Source organism: Carcharodon carcharias, chromosome 19 (assembly GCF_017639515.1).
Source record: "Carcharodon carcharias isolate sCarCar2 chromosome 19, sCarCar2.pri, whole genome shotgun sequence".
Taxonomy (NCBI): Eukaryota; Metazoa; Chordata; class Chondrichthyes; order Lamniformes; family Lamnidae; genus Carcharodon; species Carcharodon carcharias.
The window spans coordinates 24,203,436-24,228,217 of NC_054485.1; the positions used below are offsets into that span (position 1 = coordinate 24,203,436).

At 44.4% G+C, this 24,782-nt stretch overlaps 1 protein-coding gene across 4 annotated transcripts in view; it reads left to right on the plus strand.

Moving 5' to 3' along the window:
- The window catches only part of LOC121291537 (arf-GAP with SH3 domain, ANK repeat and PH domain-containing protein 2-like), an 89,223-nt gene that overhangs the window by 39,745 nt on the left and 24,696 nt on the right, over positions 1-24,782 (plus strand). For all 4 annotated transcript variants that reach the window (XR_005946023.1, XM_041212882.1, XM_041212884.1 and 1 more), the window contains exons 7-15: positions 4,843-4,928; positions 6,508-6,583; positions 12,058-12,144; positions 14,782-14,885; positions 15,806-15,875; positions 18,722-18,809; positions 19,273-19,321; positions 20,375-20,541; positions 23,123-23,256. Coding sequence is in view for 3 of the 4 variants with exons in the window: in XM_041212882.1 (XP_041068816.1) it covers positions 4,843-4,928; positions 6,508-6,583; positions 12,058-12,144; positions 14,782-14,885; positions 15,806-15,875; positions 18,722-18,809; positions 19,273-19,321; positions 20,375-20,541; positions 23,123-23,256 (861 nt within the window). In the remaining variant the exon portion in view is untranslated. The remainder of the gene's footprint in view (positions 1-4,842; positions 4,929-6,507; positions 6,584-12,057; positions 12,145-14,781; positions 14,886-15,805; positions 15,876-18,721; positions 18,810-19,272; positions 19,322-20,374; positions 20,542-23,122; positions 23,257-24,782) is intronic.

The window sequence follows — 24,782 nt, forward strand, 5'->3', positions numbered from 1 at the left end:
GTTGTTTTTCTAATCATTCATGTGATGTGGTTGCCGCTGGCTAGGTTAGCAGTTATTGCCAATTCCTAATTGCCCTTGAGAAGGTGGTGGTGAGCTGCCTTCTTGAACTGCTGTAGTCCATATGGTATAGGTACACCCACAGCACTGTTAGGGAGACAGTTCCAGGATTTTGGCTCAGCGACAGTAAAGGAATGGTGCTACATTTCAGTCAGAATGGTGTGTGGCTTGGAAGAGAACTTCCAGGTGGTGGTGTTCCCATGCATTTGCTGTCCTTGTTCTTTTAGGTGGTAGCAGTCATGGGTTTGGAAGGTGCTGTCTAAGGAGGCTTGGTAAGTTCCTGCAGTGCATCTTGTAGATAGTACACACTGCTGTCACTTTGCATTGGTGGTGGAGGGAGTAAATGTTTGTGGATAGGGTGCCAATCGAATGGGCTGCTGTGTCCTGGATGGTGTCAAGCTTCTTGAGCATTGTTGGAGCTGCACTCATCCAGGCACTTATGTGGCATGAATGTTAACTTGCCACTTGTCAGCCCAAGCTTGGATACTATCCATGTCTTTCTGTATTTGGAAATGGGCTGTTTCAGTATCTGAGGATCGCAAATGGTGCTGAACATTGTGCAATCACCAGCAAACATCCCCACTTCTGATGGAAGGAAGGTAATTCTGATGGAAAGAAGGTCAATGGCGAAGCAGCTGAGATTGGTTGGGCCGAGTACACCATCCTGAGGAGCTCCTGTACTGATGTTCTGGAGCTGAGATGATTGACCTCCAAAAGCCACAACCACTTTCCTTTGTGCTAGGTATGACTCTAACCAGTCAAGAGGTTTCTCCCTGATTCCCATTGACTCCAGTTTTGCTAAGGCTCCTTGATGCCACACTTGGTCAAATGCTGCACTGATGTCAAGGGCAGTCACTCTCCCCTCACCTCTGGAATTCAGCTCCTTTGTCCATGTTTGAACCAAGGCCGTAATGAGGTCAAGAGCTGAGTGATCCTGGTGGAACCCAAATTGAGTGTCATTGAGCAGGATATTGCTAAGCAAATGTCGCTTGATAGCACTCATGATGGCCGCCTTCCATCACTTTACTGATGATGGAGAGTAGACTGATGGGGCGGTAATTGGCCATGTTGGATTTGTCCTGCTTTTTGTGAATGAGGCATACCTGGGCAATTTTCCACATTGCCGGGTAGATGTCAGTGTTGTAGCTGTACTGGAACAGCTTGGCTAGGAGCGCAGCATTTTCTGGAGCACAAGTCTTCAGTATTATTACTGGAATATTGTCAGGGCCCATAGCCTTTGTAGTATCCAATTCCTTTAGCCATTTCTTGATATCACATGGAGTGAATCGGATTGGCTGAAGACTGGCACCCTGTGATACTGGGGACCTCTAGAGGAAGCCAAGATGAATCATTTTTCTGGTTGAAGATTGTTGAAAATGCTTCAGCTTTATCTTTTGCACTGATGTGCTGGACTCCCCCATCATTTGTGGAACCTCCTCCTCTGGTGAGCTGTTTGATTCCCCCACCACCATTCACAACTGGATGTGGCAGGGCTTTGATCTGATCCATTGGTTGTGGGATCGCTTAGCTCTGTCTTTTGGTAGTACAGAATTTGCTGAAAAAAGAGACATGTCTAAGCTTTTCGTCTTGCACTCATCAGGACACACTCAAGAATAACAATGTAAAGGCAAGACAGCAATTTATACTGTATGTGAAGAGACTGCTGATTGGTTGGCAAGTGGCATTGCATTGGAGAATGCACCACTGATGGTGACTGTTAACTGCCAAGCATTGTTTGAAATTGAAACCAGGCAACTTTACCTTGATTGGTCAAGGCATTGCTCTGAGGAATGAGTCAGCGGATGGCTGTCACTTGTTCAGCTGAAACAGGTGCAATGTGTGAACATGTTCTTTCTGTCTGCAAAGAACAGGGCCCTAGTGTATTAATATATTTAGCATCCAGTACATGCAAATGCACCATACTGTGACCCCGACTGACAATCTTAAATCAGTTGTCAGTGCAATTCTTAGCATACTGAGGATTATTTAGCAAATCTTGTCCAATTGTGGAATTACATCTAATGTTGGACACTGTGTTTTGAATTTTGCAAGGACGGGTTGGTTGGGTACAGTCTGTACCTTGCCCATTGTGAACAGTGGCTGGGACATGCTGTTTGATACGATCTGCCAGTCTTTGGAATGTATGGCCTGCATACCTAGCATCACACTGGCACTGAAATTCATACACCACATTACTCATTTGTCTGATAGGCAGAATGTGTTTCTGGCTTGATGGCAGTATCCTGTTCGTGGCGAATACCAGCAGCATGAAACAGCTAGCTTCACCTGTTTCTCAAATGTTTGAGATACCTTGCCCTTCAAGGGTAACCTGAGGTAGATTAGGCACTTTTAAGGATTGAAAGTGATGTCCTTAGGCCTTTTCATGAGTTTATGCAATACACAGCGCAAAATGATCTGATCAGGGTAGCCATTATCCCGCAGGATGCTGTTGCACCTTATTTCAGCATCAAGCTTGCATGGTGAGCAAATGGCTCAGGCCCCATTTATGAGGTTGCCGATAAGACTGATCTTATAGTGGTGGAACTGTAAGAATCCCAACACCTGTATCGACCAGTGAAGATATGCTTGCGGTAGACCGTGGTAGAGATTTCTCAACAAGTACATCAAAGAAGGAGAGTCCATTTCACTGCCCCATTTCAAAGCTGAATTTGAGCACAGGATGGAGCCCATTAGGACATGCAGCTATGGATTTTAATATAGCTAACGTATCATCCACATATTGAAAATATGCAAGTGGTAGGAGGTTAGCTGTCATTCCATCAATGACACGTTTTTCATAGAACCCAACATAATAGATGTTTGTGAGAGCTGGACCTAGAGGGGTCCCCATTGGCAACACCATCTATTTGAGCATACATAGAGCATACATTAAAGCTGAACTCAATTGCACAAGTTGTTGAGTTCATAAGTTCAATGAATGCTGATTCATGTAATGTTGGTGGGTCTAGATCGCCATGATATTGTGCTGCAGTGGAAATAACTATGGCTTCCTTAAGTGAAACATTGGTGAAAAGCTTAGCAGTGTCAAATGAGCACAGGAACACAGCAATGTTATTGATATGCAAGTGCTATATGGCCTTCGCAAATGTGAAGGAATCCTTCACTGTGTATCTAGAAAACTTGTTCAAAACAGGTTGTAATAATTCACCCAACCAATTAGCCAACTCAGGTTGTGCAGAACTAGTCATAGATAAAATAGTGCGTATAAAGGGACATCACTTTTGTGTGTCTTGGGCAGCCAATACATAGGCGGATGTAACGAACTGTGAGGATGAACCCTGTCATATGTATCACACACCAGCTCATCGCTCTTACACAAGTCCAGCAAGCATTTTTTAGCTTACTGTTGAGCAAGGCTGTCTGATCATGTTGAGCGGCAGGTCCAATGGAAATGAATTTGGACCCGACATTAAGAATGGTGTGCACTTTGTTGATATAGTCACACTTGTTAAGGATAACTATTCCAGTCCCGATAGCAATGTTGTGTCCATGTGCTCATTTGACATTGCTAGTCTATTCACCTATGTTCCACTTAAGGAAGCCAAAGACATTTGCACTTCAGCACTATATCATGGTAATCTAGACATACCATCATTGTGTGAATCAGTATTCATTGAACTTATGAACTCAGCAACTCGCGCAGTTGAGTTCAGTTTTAATGACACCATGTCTGTCCAGACGGATGGTGTTGCCATGGGATCCCCTCTAGGCCCAGCTCTTACAAATATATACCACATTATTCATTTGCGTGATAGGCAGAACATCTTTTTGGCTAGATGGCAGCATCCCGTTAGTGGTAATGTGGTGTATGAATTTCAGTGCCAATGTGATGCTAGGTATGTAGGCCATATGTTCCAAAGACTGGCGGATCGTATCAAACAGCATGTCCCAGCCACTGTTCACAACAGGAAAGGTACAAACTGTACCCAACCAGCTCGTGCTTGCAAAACTCAAAACACAGCGTCCAACATTAGATATGATTCTGCAATTGGACAACATTTGCTGAATAATTCTCAGTGTGCTAAGAAAGATACTGACAACCAATTTAATATTGTCAATCGGGCTTGCAGTTTGGTGCATTTGCGCGTACTAGAAGCTACATATATTAATACACAGAGCCCTGTTCTTTGCAGACAGAACATGTACATACATTGCACTTATTTCAGCTAAACATAATAAGTGACAGCCATTTGTTGACTCATTCCTCAGGTCAATGCCTTGACCAATCAGGGTCATGCTGCTTGGTTTAAATTTCAAACAATGCCTGCAGTTAACTGTCAATAACCATCAAATTGGTGCATTCTGTATGGCAAAGCCTCTACCAACCAGAGTCCACTTGTCAACCAATCAGCACTCTCTTCACATACAGTGTAAATTGTTGTTTTCCCCTTGTATTGGTATTCTTGCAAAGTTTCCTGATGAGTGCAAGACATGTCACTTTTCAGCAATAATCAAGTTCTGTACTACCGAAAGATGATTTGAATGTGAAGTACTTGGACCCCTTTTCCCTGAGACATTAGAAAGCATTAGTAATTGCAAGATCCTTTTTCTTTCTCTACCTACTAACATCATGGAGCAAATCACCTCTCATCTGCCCCCTACTTTTGCAACCATTGTCACTCACAATCTTCCCTCTTGATGATGCCTTCATATTGTCTATCTACGAGTTCTGCAGAAGCCCCTTTTCATATTTTAATTAGGGAAGTGTGGAGGTGAGGTGAGAGGAGTTTCTCAATGTGAACTTGCAATTTGTTTGTTTTGCAGTATCTTCTCAAGGTGAATGAAATAAAGATGCGAGAAGGCCCTGACCTCCTCCAGAGTCTCATCAAGTACTTCCATGCTCAACAAAAGTAAGTTTATTTTCAGCTGACCCATATTTGTATATGAAGGTTGGCATCACCAATCCAGGAGCATGGGAACTGGAGGATGCCTTTCATCCCTCAAGTCTGTTCCATCATTCAGTTAGATCAGGGCGATCTGTATCTTAACTGCATTTACCAACCTTGGTTTCATAGCCATTTAGTACCCTTAACCTAACAAAAATGATCTTTTGACCTCAGCCATGAAAATGTCAATTGACCCCAAGCCTAAACAGCTTTTTGCGGTGAGAGACAATTCCAGATTTCTGCTACACTTTTTGTGTGAAGAAGTGCTTCCTGACAGGTCCGGCCTAGTTCTAATTTTCAATTTATGCCCACTTATTTTGGACACCCCCACCCTGAAACGACTTGCAATGTCCCAGACATTCTTGAACTTAATCTGCGGCCTGAAATTCAAATCAAAGTTTGAGATGTAATTGAGGATTATTTAAAAAGTTCGGATTAATGTTTTGTATCAGTGACCCCTCTGTCGTCTCTGAAACATTAACCCTAACTTATTTTTTCTACTGGTGCTGCCTGACCTGCTGGGTGTTTCCAGCATCTTCCAATTCTATTTCATGTTTCTAACACTCAGTATTTTGCTGTTTGGCTTGAAGTCACTGTTGCAGCTTGTGTAGATTTTTTTTTAAATTGAGTGCAGTGTAAACCTCCAGTGAGCTTTGTACTGATGGAGGTTTAGCTGTAACCTATAGTGATAGACCTACAGGGGAAGGTGTTTTCATTGTAGTGAGGCCGCTGCAAAATATTACACTACAAATCTGCTTTTTTAATCTTTTCAGTTTTTTTCTTCTCTCTTATGCTAAAGCTGCTGGCTGATTTCCCCCCACCCCCACACACAGTGCCTGTTCCTCCAGGCTGAGTTTTAACAGACCATTTCACAATCATGGGCAGTCCCACACTCTCGGCATATGTTCTGTCTGCAAAAAGCCACAGGATAGTGATTTTGTTTGTGACCTCCGTAGTATTCAATGGTCTAATTATTGAGAGTCTGGTAGCCAATCTGTGCTCATTGAGCTTGATTAGTTGACCCTGGGTGTTGACTCTGAGCTTGAGTAAACAGAAAGACAGAGAAGCTGCGCTATAAGCATGAGTACAGACATTTTGTGTGAGATATTTTGAAACTTATGTAAATAAACTTTTTGCAACTAGTGTCATCTCTGCATTGTTCAGAGATATAAAAATGTACAACAATCCAGCCGTGACCAGCTACCCTGAGCACAAGAGTGGGGGTTGAACCTGAGACCTGAGCAAGAGTGGGGTTGGGGTCTTCTGTGTGGAGGTGTTCTGTACCAGCTGATGACTTTACCATCAGCTCATGAGGGACATCGCAGTGATCCATTTCTTGATTGTAACATTCAGCTCTTCTTTCATTCAAAAGATTTATTAAAATAAATGTAAGATGTTTCGTTTTCCATATACATTTCCCTGAGTACTGAAAACATGGGATATACTGCCTGCACAGCGATTTGGATCGTGAACTCTGAAGCTATCATGTGCCGGCCAATGCAAAGCCTTTACTTGCCTTTTCTAAAGATTTTTTTTTAAAAAGTTTTTTCCAGGATGGTCTCAAGGCAGCAGAAAGTTTGACTCCTTTTGTGGAAAAATTGGCTGTGATTGTACACTCGGTGAGTATTCTCTCTCATTTTTTGGGGGGTGGTGGAAGCCAATTAATGACCACTTAGTGCCTTACCCTGCACCCTGCTGCTATTTAACCCATGACAGGGGGAAGTCCAAGCCAAATGGGTAGCCTGACAGCTTTTAGTGGGCAGGCTGATATCTGGCAAGGTGGGGGTGTGTCCATGAGAGACAACACCACCACCACCAAAGCCGTACACCCTTTTAAGCCTCCCTCCCACCATCCTTACCACCACCCCCTCCCCTGCTGGGGCTAGCCAGGCTTTGCCGATACCCTGGATTTGCCTTCAGTCCGGCTTCCATAATCTCCTCTTCTTTGGGTATTTCATGTAGTCCCAGCAATAGCCACTACTTGAACCTGTTGCTGCTGGGACTACAGAGGTGCCAGCCAATTCGACTGGGGGTGGAAATCTCACCCTGAACCAATTAATGCCACACCGAGTGTAAACTGACTTTTTATTTGAGGGCAGGGGATGGGAACGAGGCACCCCATAAAATCCAGTCCATAGTTCATGCACTCCAAAGTATCTTTATGTATTTTCAGATGTTCCAAGAATGCAATGAAGCTTTGCATAAATAAAATTCTCTTTTCCATGTTCGATTCCTCCTTGGCCTTACCCTTCCTTAAACTCCTGCAGCCCAACAACTCTCTAAGATCTCTACACTCTTCCATTCCTAGTCTCCTACACATCCTTGACATTTATCGTTCCACCATTGCTGGCTGTGCCTAGGCCCTCGGCTCTGGAATTGTCTCCATCAACTTCTTTCTGCCTGCCTCCCGCCCTTTCCCCCTTTTTAAGCTCTTCCTTAAAATTTACCTCTTCGATCAAGCTTTTAGTCATCTATCCTAATATCTGCTTATGTGGTTCTTTGCCAATTTTTGTCTGATTTATGTTTCTGTGAAGTGCCCTGGGATGTTCTACCACATTAAAAGTGCTATAGAAATGCAAGTTACTGTGTAAATGCTGATATTGTAAATACTTGGAACTCAGTTGTAGAATTTTACAGCACGGAAAGAGGCTCTTCGGCCCATTGTGTGCGCGTCGGTCATCAAGCCCCTATCTAGTCTAATCCCATTTTCCGACATTTGGCCCGGAGCCTTGTATACTATGATGTTTCAAGTGTTCATCTAAATACTACTTAAATGTTGTGAGGGTTCCTGCCTCTATCACCCTTTCAGCCAGTGAGTTCCGGATTCTCCCACCCTCTGGGTGAAAAGATTTTCCTCACATCCCCTCTAAACCTCCTGGCCCTTACCTTAAATCTATGCCCCCTGGTTATTGACCCCTCCACTAAAGGGAAACATTTCTTCCCATCTATCCTATTTATGCCCCTCATAATTTCATACACCTCAATCAGGTCCCCCCCTCAGCCTTCACTGCTCTAAGGAAAACAACCTCAGCCTATCTAGTCTCTCTTCAGAGCTGAAACGCTGTAGCCCAGGCACACCCTGGTGAATCTCCTCTGCACCCTTTCCAGTGCAATCACATCCTTCCTATAGTGTGGCGATCAGAACTGCACACAGTACTCCAGCTGTGGCCTAACTAGTGTTTATTACAGCTCCAGCATAACGTCCCTGCTCTTGTATTCAAAGCCTCGGCTAGTAAAGGCAAGTATCCCATATGTCTTCTTAACCACCTTATCTACCTGTCCTGCTGCCTTCAAGGATCTATGAACATGTACACCAAGGTCCCTCTGATCCTCTGTACTTCTTAGGATCTTACCAGTGGTTGTGTACTTCCTTGCCTTGTTAGTCCTCCCAAAATGCATCACCTCCCACTTTTCAGGATTAAATTCCATTTGCTACTGTTCTGCTCATCTGACCAGCCAGTCTATATCGTCCTGTAGTCTAAGGCTTTCCTCCTTGCTATTTACCACACCACCAATTTTCATGTCATCTGCGAACTTACTGATCATACCTCCTACATTCAAGTGCAGATCATTAATGTACACTACAAACAGCAAGGTACCCAGCACCAAATCCTGCAGTACGCCACTGGACACAGGCTTCCAGTCACAAAAAAATCCTTTGACCACCACCCTCTGCCTCCAGCCATCAAGTCAATTTAGGATCCAATTTTCCAAATTGCCCTGGATCCCATGGACTCTTACCTTCATTACCAGTCTCCCATGCGAGACCTTGTCAAAAGCCTTACTAAAGTCCATGCAGACTACGTCAAATACACTACCCTCATCAATGCACCTAGTCACCTCCTCTAAAAATTCAATCAAATTTGTTAGACATGATCTCCTCCTGCCAAAGCCATGCTTACTATCCTTGATTAATCCTTGCCTCTCTAAGTGGAAATTAATTCTGTCCATCAGAATTTTTTCCCAAAGTTTCCCTTCCACTGATAGACTCACTGGCCTGTAGTTCCCTGGTTTATCCCTACCACCCTTCTTGAATAATGGTACCACATTAGCTGTCCTCCGGTCTTCTGGCACCTCTCCTGTGGCCAGAGAGGATTTGAAAATTGATGTCAGGGCCCCTGCAATCTCCTCCCTTGCCTCACATAGCAGCCTGGGATACATCTCATCTGGGCCTGGGGGTTTATCCACTTTTAAGTCTGCTAAAACAGCTAATGCCTCCTCCCTTACAACGCTAATTTGTTCAACTTTATCACAGTCCCCCTCCCTGATTTCTATATCTACATTGTCCTTCTCTATAATGAATACAGATACAAAATACTCATTTGAAACCTCACCTACGTCTTCTGGCTCCTCACACAGATTGCCGCTTTGGTCCCTAATGGGCCCGATTCTTTCCCTGGTTATCCTCTTGCCCCTAATATACTTATAAAATGCCTTTGGATTTTCCTTTATTTTACCTGCCAGTGTTTTTTCATGCCCTCTCTTCGCTCTCCTAATTTCTTTCTTAAGTATCCCCCTACACTTTCTATACTCCTCGAGGGCTTCCACTGTTTTGAGCCCTCGGTATCAACCGTAAGATTCTCTTTCTTTTCTTATCCAATCCTGTACATTCCTCAACATCCAGGGTTCTCTGGACTTGTTGGTCCCATCCTTTACCTTTATGGGAACATGTTGGCCCTGCACTCTCTCTCTCTTTCCTTTTTGAATGACTCTCACTGCTCTAATGTAGATTTTCCTATAAGTAGCTGCTCCAAGTCCACTTTGGCCAGATCCTGTCTTATGATATTAAAATTGACCTTCCCCCAATTCAGAACCTTTATTTCTGGTCCATCTTTGTCCTTTTCCATAACTACATTAAATCTTACTGAGTTGTGGTCACTATCACCAAAATGTTCCCCCACTGACACTTCTACTACTTGCCCGGCTTCATTCCCTAAAACTAGGTCCAGCACCTAATCTCTTGTAGGACTTTCTATGTGCTGGCTTAAAAAGCTCTACTTTTTAAGAATTCTGCCCTCTCTAAGCCTTTCCCACTCTATCTATCCCAGTTAATATTGGGGAAGTTGAAACCCCCTACAATTATTACCCTATTATTTTTATACATCTCTGAAATTTGTCTACATATCTGTTCTTCCATCTCTCCCTGACTATTTGGGGGTCTATAGTACATTCCCAACAATGTGATTACCCCCTTTTTGTTTTTAAGTTCTACCCATATGGCTTAATTTGAGGAACCTTCTAAGATATCATCCCTCCTTATTACAGTAATTGACTCCTTAATTAATATTGTTACACCACCTCTTTTACACCTCCCCCCACCCCGCCCCCCCCATCTCGCCTGAAAATTCTATACCTCGGAATATTGAGCTGCCAGTCCTGCCCCTCCTTCAACCATGTCTCCATGATAGCAATGATATCATAATCCCATGTGTTCATCAACACCCTCAACTCAGCTGCCTTACTTGCAAGACTCCTTGCATCAAAGTAAATGCCATGCTCCCTTGTGCTTTAACTTGACTATATATGTTCTGCCTTCCAGACTGACTTGGTTTTTCTTCTATACTTATCTGAAAATCACCTCTTGCTATACCTCCACTCCATATCCCATCCCCCCCCCGCTAAATTAGTTTAAACCCTCACCAACAGCACTAGCAAACCCCACCCCCCGCAAGGATATTGGTCCCGTTCCAGTTCAGGTGCAACCTGTCAGACTTGTACAGGTCCCACCTTCCTCAGAAATGGACCCAGTGATCCAGAAATCTAAAGCCCTCCCTCCTGCACCAATTTTCCAGCCACACATTCATCTGCTCTATCCGCCTATTCCTATACTCACTAGTGCGCGGCACTGGGAGTAATCCAGAAATTACAGCCTTTGAGGTCCTGCTTTTCAATCTGGTACCTAGCTCCCTAAATTCTTGTTGCAGGACCTCATCCCTGTTTCGACCTATGTCGTTGGTACCAATGTGAACCACGAGCTCTGACTGTTCGCGCTCCCCCTTCAGAATGCCCTGCAGCCGTTCAGTGACATCCCTGACCCTGGCCCCAGGGAGGCAACACACCTTCCAGGAGTCACATCAGCGGCCGCAGAAATGCCTCCCTATACCCCTCACTATTGAGTCTCCTACCACTATTTCTCTTTCCTCTCTTTCTCCTCCCCTCCTGTGCACAACTGGGCTCTGGCTGCACTCAGAGGAACCATCACTCTCACAGTTTTCCAACACAGAGAAACTGTTCTTGAGCGAGATGCCCTCTGGGGCTTTCCTGCCTGCCTGCCTTCTTCTGACTAGTGGTCACCCATTCTTCTCTGACGGCACTTCCTTAAGCTGCAGGGTGACCACATCTAAAAACGTGTTATCCACGTAACCCTCAGCCTTGCGGATGCACTCCTGTGCCTCCAGCCGACGCTCAAGCTGGTCAAACTGGTGGCACTTCCTGCAGATGTGGTTATCCAGATTGCCAGGTGCGTCTAAGACTTCCCACATTCTGCAGGCTGTGCAGCACGTGGGACTGAGCTCCCCTGCCATTCCTTTAGTTAAAATACTCTTACCCTAAATTTAGGCCAAGTAAAAATTATTTAAGTTTCTTTCTTAAAAAAAAAGCTAGAACGCTTACCTTTTCTCAATGTAGCTTTAAAGTGGAGAAAAACAACTTAACCGTTACCTACCAATCAGCTCTCTGCTTAGCGCTGACGTCACTGTCGTCAGCCTTTTCAAATTCTGTCTGGTTTCCTGTTGGGGTTAGCTGCTGCTCTGACTGGCTTAACGTGGGCCTTGACCCTCAGGCTTTTATTCAGAAGTTCTGCTGATGCTGTTCACCCCAGGTTCACTCCTCATGAGGTGAAGCATTGAGTTTGGCTGCGAGCCCCTTCTTTCCAACCTGGCCAATTACTGACCCGCTGTGTTTATGCTCATTGTACTGATGATATCAGAGAGCTACAAACCTTCCAAGAGAAGAGTGAAGAAAGTGGAACTTATTTTTAACAAAGCATTCTGACCTGCCTGTGTTTTAACCTGTTGAGCACTGGCTGAGACCCCTGTCAGCTGGTTAGATTTCTTCTTGCTTTAATGAGAGTTTTCTTCTTGTTGGTCTGAAGCTGAAGCAAGCACAGGATGAGGAGATGAAACAGCTGACCCAGATCAGGGACTCCCTGAGATCAGTGCTCCAAGTGGATCACAAGGAGGTAGGTAACAACAGTGCCAAGTGTTCTCTTTGCAAGCAGGAAGGTGCCTTAAGGGAGGATCAAACAGTACATGCTAAGCAGGGGAGAGAAAGAGAATGACACAGAAGGTTAGAGGGGGTTTCAAAGACAGTTAAAATAAGGGTGAAAGGAGAGGTGACTGGGCTGGGAGTTTGAGGGCAGAACTACAGTGACAAGTCCAACAATGACAAATCTTCCATCATTGCCTTCCTCATTCTACCCCAAGGACCCCCACCCCGCCCTGATCACCCGCTTACCTTGGCACTTACCTTTTCTCCTGTCAAAGTGGCTGAGACATTTAAATTTACCATTTTACAGCACCTAGTGCTGTAAAAAGGCTTTATTTCCCCCAGCGCTCCTACTCTATGCTGAAGGACTCCAGGAGTAGCTACTTTCAGCAGGCCTGGGTTGGAAGTTCAGGCAAGAAATGTGGAGCTCCAGTCTAAGGTAAGAAAATAGGAGCAAGTGCTGTGGCAATCCTACGGTGAGTGCCACTTCACGGAAGATTCGGCCCGCCAAATCTGTTTCGCTCTCTACAGATGTTGCCAGTCCTGCTGAGTATTTTGCTTTTGCCATAGGGGAAGTGGAGAGGTTTAGGGAGGGGATTCTAGAGTGTGGGACCCTGACAGCTGAAGGCACATCTGCCTTTGGCGGTGTTTGAGATTCCAGAATAGAGGGGGTGTGGCATTTGTAAAGCTGGATGAGACTTGCAGAGAGAGGGAGTGTGAGGCTGTGAAAGAAGTTAAACTTTCACATAAGTTTTTAGAGTGTTGAAATGCTGGTAGCCTATGTATGCTGGCGAGCACAGGGTGGGAGGGAAGGAGGGATGGTGATGGGCAAGCAGGAGTTGGCGTGAGATGAAGTACTCACAGCATTGCTCTCAATGTGTTGAGGTGGCGGACAGAACAGCAGGCCAGGAAAGCATTGAAGATGACCACAGCATTGATGAGTTTTTGAGTGGCAGATGAACTGAGACAGTGGGGAGGTAAGCAATACAGAGCTGAATTTTTAGCTCCGGCCAGAGCTAGGATCAGAAGCCATCAGATGCTAAAAATAGTGCCGCTGGCTGATGTGCTGATTCCCTGGCTCCATCCTGCCTCCACACCATTTTCCCAGAGGAAATGGGAATGTGTGTTGGGTGTGGCAGGTTGAACTATTTAAAGGCCTTGTGAGGCCTTTGGGATTTCTCCAGTCGGCCGCTAGGTACTCACAGGCATTGGGAGACCGTTTATCTGTCTGGAGGTGGCCTCCCAGTGGCAGACTAGGGGGCCAATGCTTCAGGCAAGATTAGAGGCCCTCCTTGCCTGCCTGGGCTCAGCAGCATCCATGGGCTGCCCTGTGGAGGGGCTCCTCTGACTCACAGTGGTGCCTTCACCGCTGAAACAATATTTTATCATTGAAAAGGTTGGAGAGAGGGCACCTATGTTTTGGGGCGTCCTTTTCTTCAATTACCTTGAATGGCTTCCAGCTGCTGTTTTCAAGCTGGAAGCCCTCCTATTGGCCGTCTGGCTTTGGGGCCTGCTGTCCTTAATTGGATGGTAAGCCTGTCCTCTGACCAATAATTGGCCAATTTGGGGCATATCACAGGTGACTGACAGACTGACCTGTGTTTCTCACGCAGTGTGGACTTCTGAGCTCAATGGTGGGGTTCAGAAGCCGGCAGGGGAAAATCCAGCCTCTGAAATGGAAAGCATAACAAGACACTGGTTGCAAACTCGGGAGGTGCTGTTAAAGAAGTCTTGGCGTGTTGCTGCAGTGCATCTTGTAGATGGTAACGCACTGCAGCAATGGCACGCCAGAGGTGGAGGGAGTGAATGCATAGTGTGGTGGATGAGGTGTTAATCGGTCGGGCTGCTGTGTTCTGGATGGTTTTGAGCTGCTTGGGTTCAGCCCGAGGTGGAGGCTGGGATGGGACTGAAGTGGTTATTGAGGGTTTGGAGTTTGTGGCCGAAGCCAAAGGCGGTGGCTTTATTTTCCTAATGAGTAGTGGAGGACATTGTGGCTCATGCAAGACTTGAACTTCGGACAAACAGTCTGTTGTCAGAAAGGTGGTGGAGGGGTTGAAAGGGGTGATGAGGAAGAGAGAGCTGGGTGTCATCTGTGTATACCTGGAAACTAAACCCGTATCTGTGGATGAGGCTGCTGAAGAATGATATGTAGATGAGCAGGCAGCGGCTAAGAAACTCTAATGGTTGGTTGCAACAGTGGATCTGGGGGCAATTGTAGTGGGGAGAAGTGGCAACTGTAATTCCTTCTGGGCAGAAGAAATAGGATGGACTGAATGGCCTGTGACATTCATATTTATTATATTCATATTTTGATTAAAAGCACAAGGAATCGAGGCAGGTCGCGAGCTCCCTGTCCATATAGCTTGTCCTTACGTCCTCTCCCATGCTATCGCAACAATTTAAAGATGGAAATCTTTTTGTTTTACGGATCAATTTGATATTTATGGATGTCCCAGTTCATGCTAATTCTTAAGGTTAAATGAGTTGTGTTTAATAGTGGTTCCCTCTCTGATTCTGTTGCTGGGCTGTTTCGGGTGAAGCGGGTTTGCTGCTTAGTTCTATTTTCCGTGTTCGATTTCAAATGATTGTTTCTGCATTTTTTTTTTCCCAGGAATGTTTGAACAGGAAAAATTCTGGCTACAGCATACACCCACTTCCAGGAAACCGTCTGTATGGTACAGAAAAATCTGGCTTCCTAAATAAAAAGAGCGATGGGTAAGAAATGGGAAGAGTCTCAGAGACCACCAGGTCCTTAGCCTAAAAACCCCCATTCCTTTATTTTTTTTCAACATAATTTAACCATGAAGCTGGGATTGTTCTCCTTGGAGCAGAAAAGGTTAAAGGGAGATTTGGTGGAGATACTCTATCTCATGATGTCTTTTGACAGAGCAAATAAGGAGAAACCGTTTCCATTAACGAGAGGGTCAGTAACCATAAGATATAGATGTCAGGAAATTTGGCGAAAGAGCCTGGATGAGATGAGAATTTTTTTTTTAACACAGCAAGTTACGATGATCAGGAATGCACTGCCTGAAAGGGTGGTGGAAGCAGATGCAATAGTAACTTTCAAAAGGGGAATTGCATATTTTCTTGAAAGGAGAAATTTTGGGACTAATTAGACAGCTCTTGAAAGAACTGAACAGGCATGATGGGCTGAATGACCTGCTTCTGTGCTGCATGATTCTATGATCTTTGCAGCATTGCTCCTTAAAGGCTTCACCAGAAAGACACCTAGTTGTCTCTTGAGTCCACTTGAATGGTCTTTGAATGTTATGATTCCTTAACATATTCCACAACCCTTCCTGTCCCTTTTTGAAAGGAAAAAGCTCCACATGATTTCTCAATTTCTAAAAGCTGTACCTTGATATATGAAACCCTTCACTATTTGTGAACTGTAATCCTGGATGAATCTTGGCAATTTAGTTCATATAAGTTGCTCCTCCAGTGCCCTAAAACCAATATTGTAATGGTAACCGTTTCTGGACCTGACTTGGTAAAGTGAAAACTGTGGAAATGCACATCTGCGATGCCTGTTCCTTGTCTCATGATATTTGAAGTACGGCCCATCAGATAAGCTCAGTTGTAAATCTGTTGTTGTTTCTGATACAAATTCTGCTCTCTCTCAACTTTTTCAGGATCCGAAGAGTGTGGCAGAAGAGAAAGTGTGGAGTTAAATACGGCTACCTCACAATATCACACAGTACTGTAAGTCAACTTTCACAGCTTCATTAGTAAACCTTATAATATCAGAGTGCAATAGGTAAAACCTTTATTTCCTATGCTTTTCTTTCAGATTTTGCTTTTGACATGGGCATTAGATGTTTAATGAAAATCCTCCCTCAGAACTTGACAATAAAGGGTTCCTGTATAAATTAAAATGAATAATAGTTCAAGCTGTTTTACTTTGTTTGGCAGTTATAGAAAATTTCAGAAGCAATGACTTGTGCTCCTGCCCCTTTCACTGCAAGGCATTTTTCAGTATTTAGCTGAACCACCCACATCAGGAATGTTCCAGGTTTGATCCTGGTCTATATACTGAGTGGGAGTGTTGGGGTTGCTACATGCTTCCGCAGCACCCCTACACCAAAGGGGAAACAAGTCAGCCAGGGCCTCAATGCATTATTGATATCGAGGAACCCACACCGGATATGTCGGTGTGTTTAATGGAGACCTGGTAGGACATGGCTGTGATACACTGATGGCCGAATAGTATGTCGATGTTTATTGTCAAAGCTTAGGCCACTTGATTGCCAATCCAAGCAGCCCGCTTGATTGGCACCACATCCACAAACATTCACTTCCTCCACCACCGTCGCACAGTAGCAGCAGTGTGTACCATCTACAAGATACATTGCAGGAATTCACCAAGGCTCCTTCAAAAGCACCTTCCAAACCCACGACCACTACCATCAAGAAGGACAATGGCGGCAGGTAAATGGGGACACCACCACCTGGAAGTTAGCCACCAAGTCATTCACCATCCTGACTTGGAAATATATCACCGTTCCTTCGCTGTCACTGGGTCAAAATCCTGGAACTCCCTCCCTAATAGCACTGTGGGTGTACCTACACCACATGGACTGCAGCGGTTCAAGAAGGCAGCTAACCACCACCTTCTTGAGGGAAACTAGGGATGGGCAATAAATGTTGGCCCAGCCAGCGAAGCCCACATCACGTGAATGAATAATAAAAATATTTAGATGAGATTCCACAACCCTAAAGCATTTTCCCATTTTGTTAATTTGTTGAGCTCACTGGATGGGGTGGGGACAGGGCATGGCAATTGTCTGGGATGGAATCCAAGTGCACACATTGGGATATGCCTACGCACAATACTGATATAACTGCATAAAAAAAGACTTCGCATTTCCTTAGCACCTTTCATAACCTCAGTACGTCTCAAAATCTTCACATCAATGAAGTACTTTTGAATAGTCCAGTGCTAGAAACATGGCAGCCAATTTGCACCCAGCAAGTTCCCATAAAACAGCAAGGTGACAATGACCAGATAGATAATATTTTTTTAGTGATGTTGGTTGAATTAAATTGCTCCATCCTCTAAAGGCATTGGGAATAAAATATTCAAGATTTTTATTTTTGAATGAACGTTGTTATGACCAGGTGAGAAGGGGTGAACTGGCTCCCCTCTATTCAATCTCCTCCGTTGGTTACAACAAAGGTTTAAGTTTAGTTTTATGAGGAAATGCACTTTTCAAATCCGAATGTATTTACCTAATTAAGCTGTGAGCAATAAGGAGTCAATCAAACAAGGTTTGCTTGAGTCAAAAAAAAGGGCAAATTTATTAACCACTAAATCGGAGAAAAATAATAAAAATGCAACGCCAAGCATATGGCCCTTATGCAGAACTCCGGACCCCCATCCCCCGCCACAGCTAACACGCATGCAGACACACACACACGCACACACACACAGGCGTCAGAAATAAAGGGAATTAGAGTCCAATAGAAATTGGGTAAAAGAATATATGGTTAAATGTCCTTTGATTGTCTTTGTCTTTGAGGTGTAGATTTTAAACTCTGCGGGAGGCGGTGTCACAGTGGCATTGTCACTAGACTGGTAATCCGGAGACCCAGGGTAATGCTCTGGGGTTCGAATCCCACCACGGCAGATGGTGAAATTTGAACTAAATAAAAATCTGGAATTGATGACCACGAAACCATTGCTGATCGTCGTAAAAACCCATCTGGTTCACCAATGTCCTTTAGGGGAAGGAAATCTGCTGTCCTTACCTGGTCTGGTCTACATATGACTCCAGACTCACGGCAAGGTGGTTGGCTCTTAAATGTGCTCTGAACAAGGGCAACTAGGGATGGGCAATAAAAGCTGGCCTAGCCACATCCCATGAACAAAAAAAAAAATATACTAGCTGGTTTCTTGGATACGGTCAGATGTTGAAGATGTAGCAATGATTACAAGATCTCAGTTCGCTGGCAGATTTCTGGCAGAGTTGACCTCTCAACCCGGGTGACACGCTTAGCCCAAAGGGAAGAGAGGGAGAAAGAACAGCCTGCAGCCTGTTTCCTCTGTTGAAGACTTTTTTGACACTGCCTGTGTCATTTTCAATTTCTCTCTAGTGGCTGGCAGCCTTGCCTTGAAAAACTTCACCCATTGTGTATTTCCAAGAGGTTTTTGGTGTGTGTTTCAATATCCTGTACTTTGCATTTTAAATGTATTTTTCTTAGACAGTTACAAGTTTCGATGGGTGTCTGGATTATAGGAAATGTCTCTCTTCACGTTCCCCTGAGGATAGTTTTTTGTTTCTCACCTCCACCTTGGAATGTGGCCTTGCATTATTAAGCAGTTCACTCTGTCACCACAAAAGTTGCAAAATTTCCAGTCATTTGAAGGTTGAAAAATGACATTTTCAAAAATAGAGGGACATTAGCCTCGTAACAATATGCCTGGGGAAAAATACTGGCTTCTTCAACTAGCGAAGAGATTTTAAAGAAACGTTTCCTTATTGGCTTTAAATTATTGCTGTTTGTTCCTGTTCTGCATTTCTCATTTTATTGTGCAAATTCCTCTTCAGATCAATAGGCCTCCAGCCATTCTCAAGCTGTTAACCTGTCAGGTGAAACCAAATCTTGAAGAAAAAAAATGCTTTGATCTTATAACACGTAAGTATGATTACTGTGACATGCTGTGCAGTGAAGAAAATACTTGCATTTATGTAGCACCTTTTATGACCTGGGGATGTCCCATAGAGCTCTATGGGCAATGAAGCACTTTTGAAGTGTTTTTACTGTTGACATACAGAGAAATGCAGCAGTCAATTAGTGCAGAGGAAGCTCCCACAAACAGAAAGAGATAAATCACCATTTGGTTGGTTGGGGAATAAATATTGGCCAAAGACACCACGGGAAAATCCCCTGTTCCTCTTCACGTAGTGTAATAGAATTTTTTTGCACACACCTGAGAGGGTGGATGGCACCTCGGTTGAATATCTCAACCGAAAGACAGCACCTCTGACAATGCGGTACGCTCTTGCATATGTTGACATGATGCTCGGATTTGTAGAATTTGAACTAAAGCTATGCCACTGTTCTTTAACCCTTGACATCTCATTTATTTTTTATGTAGATAATCGAACATACCACTTCCAAGCTGAGGATGAGCAAGAATGCCAAGCGTGAGTAAATGGATGGCTTCTGTATGGCATTTTCCATTGGACCCCTATGGTCTGGTCTATTGCCACATGAGAGTAGAGGACAAGGGCTGCCATTGCTAACTTGGTACATTTCCATTCGTTGCCACTGTGCAGACTTGGCACAACCCCAACACCAAGCAATGCTTGTATTTGAATCGAGCAGATATGATGTCCACATTCTAGGGCTTTATGTATCAACAAGCTGGGACATTTTTTGTGAAGCTACAAAGTACTTGCAGCACAGAAACAGGCCATCCAGCCCATCAGTGTCAAGCTGGTGCTTATGCTCAACACAAACCTCTTCCCACTTTATCTAACTTGATCTAACCCCATCCAGGACAAATCAGCCTGCTTGATTGGCATCCCATCCACCACATTAAACATTCACTCCCTCCCCCACTGGCTTACAGTGGCAGCTGTGTGTACCATCTACAAGATGCACTGCAACAACTTGCCGAGGTTCCTTTCACAACACCTTCCAAGTACGTGATCTGTACCACTTAGAAGAATAAGGCAACAGACATGTAGGAACATCCATCCAAGTTCCCCTCCAAGTCACGCACCATCCTGACTTGGAAATATATCATTGTTTCTTCATTGTCACGAGGTTTCAAAATCCAAACTGATTCCCCAGCAGTACTGTGGGTGCATCAACCCCACAAGGACTGCAATGGTTCACCATCACCTTCTCAAGGGCTATTAGGGATAGGCAATAAATGCTGGCTATGCCAATGACCCACAACCTTCTGACTCAGTCAGTGTGCTACCCACCTGAGCCATATCTGACACCAATTGCATAATAGGTCACATACAAAAGCATTTCTTGTTTCTTGCCTGTATGCATGCATTTTAATTGAGGTCACAGTTGTATTTGGCTATACTGACCTATTTAATAGCTTGCTGGCACTTGGTCTAGACTGGCACTGAACTATATTCAGTAAAACTGTGCCCACAGGCATAGCTTGTTGTGGAATTGATAGAGTCTAAGCCAGTCCCAAGTATTCATGATCAGCGCATATGTCCTTGTGCTTTCAGATGGGTTTCTGTGTTACAGAACAGCAAAGAAGAGGCACTCAATAATGCCTTTAAGGGAGACATTAGCAATGGCAACAATGACACGGTACAGGAACTGACCAAATCGATCATTGCTGAAGTCAAAGGCATGCCAGGAAATGAGGTGTGCTGCGACTGTGGAGCAACAGGTAAGTGTTCCCTACCAGGGGACTGTTTGCCTCTTGATCTCCCCCATTTTAGCATGAAGGGTTGGGGTAAGTCACCTGCATTAATACATGTGGCCACCAACCCCCAGTGTGTGATCTTTTTGGGGTTTTGTTGGTGATTGTGGTTGGCTGGGTGTGTGTTGGAGGCTGAAGGGGTTATTTTGACGCAAGTGTGAAAAGAGGCCCTATGTGAGTGCAAGTGTAACTTGTTTTAAAAGTCTGGATTTAGCACCCAATTTTGGTTCTAATTGCTGATCACCAAAATTTGAACAGTCGTGGAGGAGTTAAAACCAGAAACCTGCAGGACCCAAGTGCTGACTAGGCACAATTTTCATGGAAGAGTTTATGTGGGCTCCTTGCATTTGAAGGTGCTGAGTGCTCTGGCTGGCACACAGTGGCAGTTTCAGGATGTCTCAGGTCCAGGGCAATGAGGGATCTTTAATATGTGTTTGGCTCAGTGTAGTGCCTCACCTCTATCAATGCAGGATACCATAAGTACTGCTGTGGAATGCTAGTTTGATTTGAGCTCAAGTTCCTGTTGGAGGGCATGACTCTGTTGTCCTTGAGGCAAAAGTTCTATCTGAGCCAAAGGTACAGAAATACATTCAGGAGTGCATGAGCATGTGTACTTTGACCGACTGTTGACCAAGGATCAGAAACATAAACCCCGTATCTCTCTTTCCCTAAACTGATAAGGCCATCATGGAAATCTGAGTGAAATATGCAAATTGTACTGCTGGGAGTGTAGGAGGATGTGGACTAGTAGAAAAGACTGAGAGCGTCCTTCCAAATAAAAGATACATACAGCTGGTTTGAGCTCATCCAAAACTCTGCTGCCCATATCCTAGCTTATACCAAGACATGTTCACCCATTACCCTCTGTGCTTGTTGATCTATAGCGGTTCCCATCTGGCAACACCTCAGTTTTCAAATCCTTCATGGTCTCGCCCCTCTCCTATTTCTGTAACCTCCTTCAGCCCTCTGAGATCCCTGTGCTCCTCCAGTTCTGGCATCTTGTCTACTCCTGATTTTAATTGCCCCAGCATTGGTGACTGTGCCTTCAGCTGCCTAGGTCCTAAGCTCTACCATTCCCTCTCTACCTTGCACTCTTCCTTTTTAAGATGCTCCTTTAATTATCTACCTCTTTGACCAATCTTTTGGTCACCTGTCCTATCTCCTTATGTGAGTTGGTGTCGAATTTTGACCAATTTCTCCTGGGACATTAAAGGTGTTGGCTTTTTGCCAGCTCCCACTAAGGAACTAGCATTGGCCCTGTGCAGAAGAATGTCATTTTAGGTGGGGTTGCCCCTTCACTGATCCCAGGTGCTTGCCAGTTTAGTAAATGCCATCTCTGCCAGGTACGTATGTGTCTTTTGACACATTGGTAATGCTTTGAAGGAACCATTAGAAATGCCATTCTACGTTTCAGCTCTTGAACTAATGGTTGGGATAGTGCAAATAGAGCAAAGGTTTTATCCAGTGCTGTATCTTTTGAGGTACCGAACCACAGTTGGACCCCATGTTTGGAAGAGGTGTATCAGGTGGCATCTGCAATCCTGGAAGTTTCCCACGCCATGGGTCCAACAATTGTTTTTGTAGCCCACAGCTAGATGATCCCCACAGGAGAACTCCTACCACTGACCCATAATTTAACTACCTCACATAAGGTTTGGGTGTTGCATTTGCACTGGAGCTTGGACAGCCTGCACCATGATACTGATTTCAACTATTCTGGTTGCGGGGAGAAATGACAGATAATCTAAAGGGAGTTGCTGCTTTATGAAGAGGCTCTTTCTGTAAATTAATTTAAATAGCATCTTTAACATAGCAAAACATTCCAAGCAATTTCCCGGGAGTGTAACCTGATAGCTGATACCGAGCCTCATGAGGAGATATTAGGAGAGATTTGACCAAAAAGTTGGCCAAAGCAGTAGGTTTTATGGAGTGTCTTAAAGGAGAAGAGAGAGAGGCGGAGTGATTAGGGAGGAAATGGAGAACTTGGGGCCAGGCAGCTGAAGGCAGGCCGTCAGTGGCGCAATGATGGAAATCGGGGATATACAAGAGGCCTGAGTTGGAGGGATTTATTTTTATCCTTTTGTGGGATGTGGGTGTCATTCGCAAGGCCAGCATTTGTTGCCCATCCTTAATTGCCCCTGAGCTGAGTGTCTTGCTTGGACATTTCAGAGGGGGCAATTAAGAGTCAAGCACATTGCTGTGGATCTGAAGTCACACGAGGGCCAGACCTTGCAAGGGCAGAACATTTCCTTCCCTAAATAGGTCTCTGAGTGGGAGGAGGTTACAGAGATGGGGAGAAAGGAATCCATGAAAGGATTTGAGCATTGTAAACCCAATGGCTATGTTTGAACTGGTCCAAGTGTCTCTAAGATTGGATGGATTTTCATACCTGCTCTAGCATCTTTGGTGGGCTACATTGGAAAATGGGGGTGCCAGGGTGGCATGTTAGATATAGCTGGCCCTTGTTTAAAGGTGTTGATGTGACATCTGATTGTAGAGTGTTCTGTGCTGAGATTAAGTGTAAATAACCTCACTGATTTTGTTCTAGATCCTACTTGGCTCTCCACCAATTTGGGCATTGTCATCTGCATTGAATGTTCTGGGATTCATCGAGAGTTGGGTGTACACTATTCCAGGATACAGTCTCTCATGCTGGATGTACTGAGCACGTCTGAACTCTTGGTATGTCAGATATTGTACTCCCAGTCCCTCAGGTTTTCTCTCCTTTTTCTCCTTCTCTCCTTTGAGTGACATATCACAACCTCAGGATACCCCAAAGCATTTCACAGACAATGAAGTACTTGTGCAGTGTCGTCACCATTATAATGTAGGCAATGGAGCAGGCAAGTTGTGCGCAGCAAGATTCCACAGATAGCAGTGTGAGGAGGGCCCATTAGTTTGTTTTTAGTGACGCTGGTTGAGAGATAAATATGACCAGGGAGAGGTCTCCTGCTCTTGTTTGAAATAATGACCATGAGATCTTTTCCGTCCATCTGGGAGGGCAGATGTGATGTCTCATCTGAAAGACGGGCACCTCTGACAGTGCAGCACTCCCTCAATATTTCAGTGGAAGTGTTGGCCTAAATTTTGTGCTCAAATCTCTGGAGTGGGACTTGAACTCACAATCTGATTCAGATACAAGCTTGCTACCAACTGAACTTAAAGCTGATAACTGGAATCAGAAAGTTAATCGACTTTTGTGGCAACAAAATGAGGCTTTTAACCCTCATTATCTGATACTTTTTTTGATTTTAGGCGAAGGATTCATTATAATATTTTCCCCTCTCTCCCCTCCTCACTCAGCCAAGAAGCTCTGGGATCAGTCATACTGCCCTAACTTGACATTAACCCAGCATGAGCTACGATTCAAACTTGATTCTTTCCTGTCTTCTCTGACTAGCAGTGGGTCATTGGGGAACATTTCAGCTGAACATTGATGTTTCTCTACCTCCTCATATCTCTCCGCTCCCACCTTGAGATAAGGTCGAGACGTGCTCATCCTCATGCCAAGGATTCACATAGGCTGCTGGGCATGATGCTATGGTAAAAGTTTTTTTTTAAAAAACCCAGAGGGTCATTGGCTCAAGGGCTCTAAATTACTGCAGGGTAATGAGATTGTCTGCCTTGTGCTTCTCAGAAACTGAATTTTAACTCTTGTTCCAGGTCTTCTCAAAATGAGGGAAGCTCTGCATATATCAGTCACATAAACACAAGCTCCAGGGGTTAGGATGAATATGCATTCACTCTGTCCAAACTTTTTGATGTGGACAATGTCCAACTTGTTAAGTTCCACCCGACTGCCATTAGTACTACTCAACAGTAAATATCATGGGCTATTCAGCAGTGTAAGGCATCGCATATTAATCCAAAATGCGCACACTTCCCAGTGAGCAGAAGTAAAAATTCTGCCACCTTTCTCTCTCTCTCCCCTCACCACCACCCCATGCTCATCAAGCCAACTGACATTATTCTACACTGCCCCTGGTGAGCTAACTCAGCACAGAGACTCAATCTGGGATCTTGCTAATCTGTTGTCTTTAATCAGAGGAGCTCCCAGCAGAGTGACTTCCTTTTAGGTTTAAATGTCTGTCATGTTGTGATCATTGCCCATTGCACAAGTTGCTTTAAGGGAGCTTTTCACAACAAAGATTTGCAATAACCTTATTCCCAGGGTGCTGAGAAAATGCCTCTCCTGTGTTTGAACAGAC